Raw genomic sequence first — 10,734 nt, forward strand, 5'->3', positions numbered from 1 at the left:
GGAGAATTTGTTGCAGGTGGCAGATGTGCGATGAGCGAAGAAGACGACGAAGCTGAGGCGGTACGCTTCTCCCAAACGTAGCACCGTAGCACTTTTCTTTGCGGTGTAGTGGTGAAGAGTCTTCCTCGTTCCGTTGCCGTCTCGGTCATAAATGCAAGAAAAAAGACGGACGCACAAACTGCTTCGCGCCGGGATGCAAGTCGGGCTACCCTGTCAACAAGGGCAGCCACCAGCGATCGTAAGCCGTCGCTGTTTTGGGCGCCAAAGGAGGAGTCGTGCAGACTACAGGGGGGGGGGGGGGGGGGGGGGGGGGGGGGGGGGAGAGATCTTAATCGAGAAGATAAACGCCTCGCCGAGACATCAGCAGTGTGCGAGAGACATTTTGAACCGCGCCTTATCCTTCGGGACTATGTGCACATCGTCAATGGCGAAGAGGTTAGGATTCTATGTCGCAATATATTGTGACTATTTTGTAGTATTTCTGCGTACGTTGATGGATATCTGTCATGTGCTTGCTGTGTGTGTCGATGAAGTGTATCACCACTTTTGAGAAGCCATAAAGCAGTGAGTTGAGAATAAATTGTTTTTTTCATATTAGGGGTTGTTGAATTTTGTGTTCATATCGTATTTTAATGCTTCATGTACTCCCAATCGAGGTATTTTTTCATCGTAGACTGCCCACAAAAGACAATTTGCTATATGTTCGCCAGTTGCTGTGGCACCTTGGCCGTTCCCAAACGCGCTCCGCCTTGCACCTTACACAACGCTGGTCCCTGCATCGGCAACACGATGACAAAAAAGAATACACCAGTTTATTGTTCCTCTCACCATTAAAAAAGTGAGAGACCTATTGAGATTTATTCGTCTATTTTTCCTTGTTATATCAGTATCGCGTGGTTTCTTTCGCAGCTATTAAGTGCAGCCCAAGTGATCGCGTTGCTGAACAACCTGTCAGTATTGGGAAGGGGTGGGAGGGGGGTCGATATTAACCAAATTATTTCCATCAAAAACACGCAAATGATAAAAGTAGAGGATAGCACACACTCTAGAGGCATTAGTGCAAAGGAAAACCTATAATTTTTCAGATTAGCACTTGTTCTGCGTCGCTAAAAGCTCCAGTCGAACCACAGTCGTACACGCCGAGCAGCGCCGACGACGAGGCTGACGGGCGCACGTTCCTAATATCTAGGAAGGACGAGACGAGGCCATGTCCGCTGGACCCTAGACATGAAGCGCGTGTGTCGCCGGCGCTTCGTTCTTTATTCATGCTTCTTGAAACAGCTGCTAGGGCTCAGAACAGCAGCGCTACGGTGTCGTCTACGCGCAAAATCTTCACGCGTTGGCCGCCGCTCTTGCCACTACAACTCTCTAGAACACCGTAGCTGAGACGCTGTTTCTAGAAAGTCGGCCCTGGTTTCGAGCGTACGTTCGCTTATTCTACACTTGAATATTGGCGTGACTAAAATTTCACATGCACAAAGATGTCAGTCACCGAAAGCCAAACTTTTTCACTCTAGCAACGCTAAAACGGCTCAAATTAGTCGTGTCACATATTTAGAGCACACGACCACCGCTAGGGGCTATTTCGCGGCCTGTGGTTGGCCCCGAGATGCTCGCCTATTCAAACCAATGTATGGCCAAACTCTCTCAATAAACGGTTCTGGGTTCCCCGAGAAATGGTTCTTTGATGCTCTGTGCTACCAGATCCTCGCGCTGCTCCAATTCTGCGACCGGGCACTTTATATATGGCTCCGTCGACGAACTGAGTGCTTGGTGAGTATTTGCGACGTGCGCGATCGAAAGCGTTGCTGTGGTCGGCAAGCCACGATTGGCCTGTTAATACTGCAGATTGGGCGAGTTGGTAAGGCATCATCACGAACCAGCGCAAGTAGACAGTTATTCAAAATCCAAACACACAAAAAAATACACTCACACAGCGCTGAACTATCAACTTCAAACTTCCTCTTCTTCGACCCCAAGGAATAGGTTGCCAAGGAAGAAAAGGGGAAAGAAAAGGCAAATGGGGGAAGGCGAAAGAAAAAGAAAAGGAAAACAGATGAATAGAAGACAACGAAAAGGAAAATAAAGGAGAATAATACTAATGCACCAGAGTCCAAGAGTTACAAAAATTACAAAAATAATTACAAAATTAATCACGCACAGGTATAAACCAGGTGATATGCTGGCCTACTGTCGACTACACTCTCGGCGTAAATAGTTTGAGTGATGCAAAAAGTCCAAGAGTTACAGAAATTAGTTGTTAAATAATATAAGATGTAAAAAATCAGTGGTTATACTGGCTTATTGTCTTAAACACCTTCTGTCTAAATAATGTAGTTCTTTCCCCGATAAAGCTAAGGACGGAGTGCTAACGCACTGGGCTTCTCGTCTTGCAATGTTCTCCGCTTCTATAATTTCTCGGGTGAGCTGGTTTTTACTCCTCCCTAACACAGCACAGTTGTCCAGTCGCGCAAAACAGCCACAATCCCTACAGTGAATACCTAGGTGACCGGAGTTGGCATTGGCAATGTTGTTGTTGTGCTCTCGCAGGCGGTCGTTCAAACACCGCCCCGTCTGTCCAATGTACTCTTTTCCACAGGAAAGGGGAAACGAATAGACTACCCCTTCAACGCATGGGACAAAGTTGGATCTGTGTTTCTTTGCGCAGCTGACGGTGCTGATTGAGGAGGTGTTTACTTTTTTGCAGAGGCTGTGAAGTTTGTGTGGTGCTGAAAACACTACATTCACATTTACTCTGTTCGCTATTTTCTTTAGACCATGCGATAGATTATGCATATATGGCACGACTACCGGTCTGGTTGTCCTGTCTCTGGGTATTTTTGCGGCGCTACCGAGCTTGATTTCTCTGAGGATAACCTCGGTTACCGACGTCAATATTTGTAGAGGATATCCAGCGGACCTTAGCCTTGATACTTGCGCGTCGAAGCTTGCCTGCATTGGCCGAATGCTGACTATGACGTCAGCAAAGATTTTCTGATCGACGGAAATAAGAGGAATGTATGAACTTCAATTTTGACGGTGCTGGCAAAGTTGGTTTCAGAGCGCTATGATTTTAAGCTTCCAACATGATCATTACAAACACCATCGAACTCGTTCTTCGCTAAGTCATGACGTCACGAGAGGAAACCAAGAGAGGGCGCCACCGTAATATCTCGCCGCTAATAGCGGAGGCGGCAGTTTGATACTTTAGACCCATGTTACGGATAAAAAAAACAGGACGCGGGATGGCCAATAAAACGCGTTTTTCGTTTAAGGCTCGTCCAATTATGAGGCGCTGGAAAAATGCAGCCTTCTGCGTTAAGTCCTTATTTCGAACTCTTTTTGTTCGCCTTCCGCCCATTGAAAAGCATGCGGGAAGGGCCTTAGAACGCACCTGGTATCGCTGCGCCGCAGCGTTCTTCCGCATCAAAAAGTTCGTCTGCTTTCCTCGCCGTCACCATGGCAACGAACGCACGAACGGTACCGCCGCGTGAAGCCAGCAACAGCTGACGCCATTTTACGAGCGCCGTCTGCTAGCCAAAGCCGAACGCGGTGTGTCAGATCAACCACCTCCGCCGGTGCGGCGCTAGCAAAGACGACGAAGCTGATAGCGAGTTCGTTTCACTGCACGCGTGCCCACGCGTGCCCACTCGCGGCCGAAAACGTGTTCGTTTCGACCAGCACTCCACGGGTGGCAGCACTTTCTGAGTTCGTTTCAGCGCCCGCACGCACGGAGTGCCGCACTCCCTTGCACCGAGAAAATCGGGCGTGCGCTAGAATGCAATCCCGGCATGCATCGGGGCGTCGCTGACGTCGCCCGGGAGAAACCGAAATCGTAAGTGCCGAGCAAGAGATCAGTGGCCGAGCAGAGCGAGATGATTTCTTTGCAGCATCTAGCACTGGTAGGCGATCTGCTCGACTCTAGCTCTTCTGACAGTGAAGACGAAGAACTCCTTGAGGTGCTCACACGCCGTAGAAGGGTGACGCGGCCAAAAGTTGTTAATTTCATCAACGACGTCGTCCACAACTACGACGATGAGGAGGTATGTGAATGTTCGCGCTCGTTTGAGCCTGCGCTTGCGAAGAAAAGTGATCGCAACATTCACAAGATGTAATCATGTCATACAGATCGGGAGCATGTCAAGAGACTAGTTTTGAGATTCGGAATTGGGGTAGCGCAAACTGAAGACGCAGGAGTCTGCGATTTTTTTACATTAGAGAATACTTGGCTGACTTCAATAATATTGCCCGACAGCCATGCTTGAGTAGTAATTCAATTACAGTAATTAAATTAATATGATATAATTGCTTCTCTTGGTAATTTGTAATTGTAGTTAATTAATTTTGGCTGAAAGGAATGCGGAGCGCAAATTCGTCTGCTTCTTGCACAGGGCTTGCCATGATGTCAGAACTCCAAAATATTATTGGCTGATTAAAAAAATAAATGAAGTGTGGTTTTTCGTCGTGCACGTCGACAGCATGTTGCCATGGTGGGGCAAATCGGGGTGGTGGTGGGGTGGGGGTCGGGCTGCGGCGGCAGCAGCGAATGTGGTGAATGTAGGAAATATGTTTATTTGTACCAAGCTAATAAACCCTAAGCGCTATAATGCTTCTGTGTAAATAGACACAAAACTCGATGACCATATGGTCAGCCTAGATTGTAAACATACATTTGCACCTCCACCAATAGTCGTGTATGGATTGTCGATTAACGAAGTGCTATTACAGTGATGACTTTTTTTAATCACCCCACAGTTTCGAAGGAATTTCCGGGTGCAGAGAGCAGTCTGCTACAAGCTTATAGCAGACTACGAGACATCTGTACACTACCGAAAGAGCCAAAACCATGGTGGGCGCAAGCAAAAGACGGCAGAGGAACATATGTTGGCATTCCTCTGGTAAGTTACTCTCTAACATTGTTTTAAGATTGGAGCAAATTGGAGCGATACGGGGCTAGTATATGCTAAAACTGAACATTCTGAATTTTGTTTTCCCGAGTAGGTGTCATAACCTTTATTTTTTCAGGTTTGCCGGAAACAAGTCTTGCTTGCGGGATGTGTCGAGTAGGTTCAACATGGCCAAGAGCACGCTGCACTACGCCATAGAGCGCGTGGCAAGTTTCCTCGATGAAATTAGCCCCCGAGTGATCCAGTTTCCGAACACTAGTGAGGAAAAGGCAGCCTGTGCAGAGAAATTTGAAACGGCAAGTTTCTTTTATGTCTTCTTGTTATTCAAGTTGATTCACTGCAGCTTTGAATACATTGAAAAATGTAAAACTAGTTTAACAGGGAGCAAGCCCCGCATACATGAATCTAGGTCCGATTCATTAGACTACTTGAGCCTTAGTAGTAGGCGCTATTCAAGCGAACAAGCTGCTTCGAGTGTTAAGAATAACATAGGTGAATTTTCAATTCAATTCAATTCAATGTTTATTTACCTTTTTTTTTTACAATGGCGGGGGCTGGGAAAAAAAGCTGCATGGGCAGCTTGACGAGTTCCTAGCACCACAAAAATTTCGGGTAGGCGCAGTGCAATCTGCAGTTAACTCTATTTTTTTTTTGTAATTTTTTTGAATACAAGTAGTCTGGCAAAAAATAACAGACAATAGTAAAATCCAGAGACACTCAGACCTGTGCCAATCACTAAACCTTTTTTTTTTTTTCTTGAGGACCAGTGTCTTTAATAACAAGACGAAACTGCCGGTATTTACCCAATTCATCTCCAGAATAACTGTCCATAATCCGGACTACGGGTTTGTATATTAACAGGACAGAATTGCATGGACGAGAGACCGGTCGCTGTACATTTCGTTCATATTCACGAGCAAGGACTGGCTAGCAGCATGAAAACCTTGTGTTGTTTGGAACAGGCAACATTTTCAGTCTTCGCTCAATTACAGATCTCTGGATTCCCCAATGTTATTGGGTGCATCGACGGATCCTACGTCGAAACCAGGTGTCCTGTTCACAAAGTACGTTCAACATATGTGAACAGGCATGACAAGGCAGCCTTCACCCTGCAAGCAATCTGCGACGCAGACAGAAAGTTCCTCGATGTCTTCTGTGGACTTCCCGGGAAAACACACGACGCAAAGGTTTACAAGTTATCCTTCATCAAGGATGAGCTGCCCGAGATCTGCTGTGCCGGCAAATATCACATTCTAGGTGATGCGGCCTACCCTGTCAGGGAACACCTTATTACGCCCTTCAGGGACTATGGGAAGATGACTCAAGCTCAAAGAGATTTCAACTTCAAGCTTAGCCAAACAAGAGTGAAGATCGAGAATGCCTTTGGCGTGATGAAGGCGAGGTTCAGACAGCTGTTGCTCCTCGAGTTCTGGAGGGTAAAGAAAGCAACGAAGTTTATGCTGGCATGTTGTGTCCTTCACAATTTATGTATCTTGAACGGAGACGATGATTTTCCTCCCGAGGAAGATAACGACAAGAAGAGGAAGAGAGAGGATGATGATGATGAAGATGACGAAGAGCAAAGTGAAGCTCTTCTGAGGAAGCTCGGAGAACGCAAGAGAGCCAACTTGGTCCGCCATCTCCAAAGGTGCCCCTAAATGTGATTGTGTTCACCACCTTGAAAATATTTCTGTAGTCCATATGCATGCATGACACATTTTTATAGAAATACAGAATGTTGTAAATACAATTTTATTCAACAAACACGAAATGACAAATGTTTTTTTTTAATGTTTCCTCGAGATGATATATACTTCTGCTTACATAGATTGAGGTTACGTTGAAGACCAAAATAAATTTAACAATCATCAAAGTCAGTAGCAGCGACTTGCTGCTGCGAACCGTGCAAAAGAGCCATGAGGATGTCCATCTCCTCCTTGTGTCTTTGCTGTCGCTGCTTCTCTTTCTCCTCGTGGATGCGCCACAGCACCTCTGCCACAGGCGAGCTCTCTCGACGCTTCTTAACAGGGGGGGCCCACTGCCTTGCAAATTCTGTGCACATGAGGGACCAGGGGTGGCAATGGGCTTTTGCTCAACCCTACCAACACCTCTCAGAACCTCAGGTGAAATGCTGTCATCTATACTCCTGATCTGAGAAAGTTCATCTTTGAATGGAACAGGCACAGGGTCAGAACCAGATGTGTTGTTGTGCTTCACTGCTCCACCGCGCCTTTTGAGAAGAGTTTTGTACCGATTTTCACATTGCAGCTCTGTCTTTACAGATCCTAGCTGGGTGTGTATGTCGCTTGATATCTGTGCCCAGATGTTCTTCTTCCTTGCAAAACGTTTCATAGGGCCCACATGCGGTAAGTACTGTTTGTACTGGTCCAGCAGCAGCCGTGTCTCGCCCTCTCCCCACTCCCTCACTGAAACGTGAAAGCATATTTAATCATGAAAACGCCATACATTTCATATAACTGGATGGTCCAGATGTTGGGCTGAGACATGCGTAAATCACAACAAAACCTGATTTGTAAACGATGACACTAAGTTACCACACAATTTTGGCTAGGTGATGCATTTAATTTTTGAAAATATAGAAGGTTAAACTTGCCCTAGTCAAGAGTTATAAATAAAAGCAAGAAAAACTTCATAACATTCCTACGGACCACTGCCACGTCTGATAGACAAAAACTGAACGATAACCCCCCAAGGTGAGAACTTCTTTCCCCTGGACTATATTGTTCTATCAAACATGCACATGAACCACGACTTTTTTTGGTTTCATTAGAATCCACACGAAATTAGGTATATTTTTGTTTTCCCTTGTAACTTTTGATTGAAGCAGGTATTCTTTTTAATTTAACAAAATAAATTTATTACTTATATGAACTTATGCAGTAACACTGTCGTAGCTTACAAATTCGATTTTTTATTGCAATTCATTTAGTTATAGGCTCGACATCTGGACCACCAAATGTACTATGTCAAGTACTGTTGCAAGAGTGGGAAATTACCGGTTGAGTTCTCAGCACCACCTTCTGCAGCCTTTGGTGGGAGATTGCAGCTTGCTACATTTTCTGAAAGTGAAACATTTCCAATTAATGGTCGAGCAGCGACTATGAAATATCGCGACTCTTGGGAGCCGCGCGCTATATAATTTAATATGTCCAAATTACCGTCATTTCCCGCACTTTTGCGACGAGCACACAGTGCTATTGCCAGTGATGCAAGCTTGCTTGGATCTGCAATGCGATGTATCGTTAGCGGGAACGATCTATCGCCAGTTTCGGGTGTACGGCTACAACGGAGAACGGAGTCATTCGAGCTTTGGAGGTAGGTGCCTTTGCGTATGTTACAGCAGTTATGCTAGAATTTATCCGGAAACATATTGCTTCAGATTCCTACGGATAAAATAGCTGTAAGCCGTAGTTTTGGGGTGTCACGTCTGAGGTACCAATCGATTGATATTTTGCACCCGGATATATTTTCGAACCGTAAGTACTATAAGAATAGAAATATTGCTTACCTTTCGTGACCTCTTCGAACTCCTCCGCAGTCAGTTCATGCCGGAAACTCTTGCCCTGCGTAAAAATCTCCACGACCCTCAATTTGTTCCCGTTACTTGCCATCGTAAACGTAAAGTGCCGCCGATCGCTTTCTCCCGCCTGGCAGGACGCTTGTTTCGGAATTAGCAGTAGTTAGTGCACCTAACATAACATAGATGGCGAAAGCATCACGCTCCACTCGGCAAGTTCGTTTCAGACCGGTTTTCCGTGCAGCACTTGGTGAGTGCGTTGCATTGTGGGACAAAACTACCGCGGTGCCAGTGCGTGTGAAACGAACTCGCTATGAGACACGCCGACGGCGATCGAGCAAGCAACAATACCGCGGGGCGACTGTAAAGCGGGTTTCACATGCAGCGATTTTGGCCCTCAAGCCTAGTTCACATGCAGCGGTTTTGGCCCTAGAGCGGCGCGATTTCTGCCGTCGCGGCGCTGGTGCCGCAGAATTGCTGGTGCTGGCCAGAGCGCCGCGACGGCAGAAATCGCGCCGCCCTAGGGCCAAAACCGCTGCATGTGAACTAGGCTTAACGGCGGCATTTATTCAGATCAAAGGCCGGCTTCGCCGGTGCGCCGCTAGCAAAGACGACGAAGCTGAGCCACGCCGACGACGAATGGGCGAGCAACAGCACCGCGGGACAACTGCAACTGCGGCATTTATTGGGTTCAAAGGCGCGAAATAAGCAAGAACAATTTTTATTTGAATCATAACACGCGATATCCAAGTTGGGGACCACATACCTTCGCTGGGTCTTTCCTGTGAACTTTTTACAGAGACAAGGGGTGCCGCATTCAAAACACAGCTCCGTTTGCAAAATATGGGGGCCCTAAAAAGGGCCGCTTCGACTGCTCCCAAACCTATAACTGACGTAACGAGCACTTGACGGGCGGTTGGCGCATAAGTCGTCTTTATGCACTCAGGCGGGCGACGGGCTCAGCGCAGCGGATCACTCGAAGTCACCGGGGCCGTCAGAATCCTCGTCCTCCGCACAATAGGGAAGGTCTCTGTCTGCGTCGGGGCTGTAGATTTTGGCGGCCGCGGCGACGAACGACTGGCATCTATCAGTGTTTCTGCGCGCCTTCTCTCTCCTCCAAAACATGAACTTTGCAAGGTGACCAGTGAAATAGTGGCTCTCGCGCCGTCCAGATGGAAGATAGTTTTTGACGTGGGCCTAGGTGCCCTCCACTGTATTGGTGTGCGCACCAGTGTTCGGGTCGACAAAGTGCAGCTGTTGCTGCACTTTGTCGACCCGAACTTTGCACTTTGCAGCAGACGGCGTTCGTAAAATGGCGTCAGCTGTTGCTGGCTTCACGCGGCGGTACCGTTCGTGCTTCTATTCATTCGGCGTTCGTTGCCATGGTGACGGCGAGGAAAGCAGACGAACTTTATAATGCGGAAGAACGCTGCGGCGCAGCGATACCAGGTGCGTTCTAAGGCCCTTCCCGCATGCTTTTCAATGGGCGGAAGGCAAACAAAAAGAGTTCAAAATAAGGACTTAACGCAGAAGGCTGCATTTCTCCAGCGCCTCATGATTTGACGAGCCTTGTACGAAAAGCATGTTTTTAGACCGGAGTTTGGAGATAGTTTTTTTTACGACAACATGGGTCTAAAGTATCAATGTGCCAGCGGAGGCTATGTTAGTGGCTATTAGCGGCGAGATGTTTTGGTGGCGCCCTCCTATGGTTCCCTCTCGTGACGTCATTACCTTGCGAACAAGAAGTTCAATGGTGTTTGTAAATAGCATGGTGGAAGCTTGAAATCATTGCGCTCTCAAAGCAACACTGCCAACACCGTCAAGATTAAAGTTCTTACATTCCTCTTATTTCCGTCGATAAGAAATCCTTTGCTGACGTCATAGTCAGCATTCGGCCAATTGTGGAAGGCCGACCACAGCAACGCTTTCGATCGCGCACGTCACCAATACTCCGTTTTATCTTATGCTGTACCGCACACAAGGCTAGAGGAGGTGGAGGAGGAAACTTTATTATTCTTCCGAGATCAGGTATTGGGGGTGGCGGAGGCCCAGAGGGCCGCCGCAATCGCCAGGGCCCGGGAGGTGGTCAGGACTTGGGCTGACTCCTCCGGGTCGCCCAACATCTGCTCCCAGAGGTGAGGGGTAGGAAGAGGGGGTATGGCGAAGCGCGAGCTCATAGCGTTGGCAGCCGCTCTTAAGTCACGAGAGCTTGTGCCGCCGAGATGTGCCCTAGAGCAAGGAGCTCGCGCTTGTAGCCTTTTCTGCGGTACATGATAAGGTGAAACAGGC

General features: G+C 47.4%; 2 protein-coding genes across 2 annotated transcripts; one reads left to right on the top strand and one right to left on the bottom strand.

The window, feature by feature from the left end:
* The first annotated feature begins 3,869 nt into the window (after positions 1-3,869).
* Positions 3,870-6,609, top strand: LOC120838932 (putative nuclease HARBI1). Its single transcript, XM_040209085.1, has 4 exons — positions 3,870-4,043; positions 4,756-4,898; positions 5,026-5,203; positions 5,900-6,609. The coding sequence occupies exons 1-4, from the start codon at positions 3,876-3,878 to the stop codon at positions 6,563-6,565; spliced, it is 1,155 nt and encodes a 384-aa protein (XP_040065019.1). The 5' UTR covers positions 3,870-3,875; the 3' UTR covers positions 6,566-6,609.
* Positions 6,610-6,659: 50 nt separating this feature from the next.
* On the bottom strand, positions 6,660-8,678 carry LOC121837824. Its single transcript, XM_042293651.1, has 4 exons — positions 8,437-8,678; positions 8,087-8,152; positions 7,925-7,987; positions 6,660-7,333 (listed from the first exon to the last, which is right to left on the bottom strand). The coding sequence occupies exons 1-4, from the start codon at positions 8,537-8,539 to the stop codon at positions 6,660-6,662; spliced, it is 906 nt and encodes a 301-aa protein (XP_042149585.1). The 5' UTR covers positions 8,540-8,678.
* Positions 8,679-10,734: the final 2,056 nt, after the last annotated feature.

This window comes from Ixodes scapularis, unplaced genomic scaffold, assembly GCF_016920785.2.
Source record: "Ixodes scapularis isolate PalLabHiFi unplaced genomic scaffold, ASM1692078v2 PGA_scaffold4__175_contigs__length_147842914, whole genome shotgun sequence".
Taxonomy (NCBI): domain Eukaryota; kingdom Metazoa; phylum Arthropoda; class Arachnida; order Ixodida; family Ixodidae; genus Ixodes; species Ixodes scapularis.

What these genes read in the sequence shown, in the direction of transcription:
- LOC121837824 (XM_042293651.1), bottom strand. Translation starts at nt 8,539, where the DNA reads ATGGCAAGTAACGGGAACAAATTGAGGGTCGTGGAGATTTTTACGCAG. An exon ending in GTTCGAAGAGGTCACGAAAG is followed by an intron (nt 8,153 to 8,436) that starts GTAAGCAATATT and finishes ATCGCATTGCAG; the next exon opens with ATCCAAGCAAGCTTGCATCA. An exon ending in TGGTGCTGAGAACTCAACCG is followed by an intron (nt 7,334 to 7,924) that starts GTAATTTCCCAC and finishes TTCACGTTTCAG; the next exon opens with TGAGGGAGTGGGGAGAGGGC.
- LOC120838932 (XM_040209085.1), top strand. Translation starts at nt 3,876, where the DNA reads ATGATTTCTTTGCAGCATCTAGCACTGGTAGGCGATCTGCTCGACTCT. An exon ending in ACAACTACGACGATGAGGAG is followed by an intron (nt 4,044 to 4,755) that starts GTATGTGAATGT and finishes ATCACCCCACAG; the next exon opens with TTTCGAAGGAATTTCCGGGT. An exon ending in GTGCAGAGAAATTTGAAACG is followed by an intron (nt 5,204 to 5,899) that starts GCAAGTTTCTTT and finishes GCTCAATTACAG; the next exon opens with ATCTCTGGATTCCCCAATGT.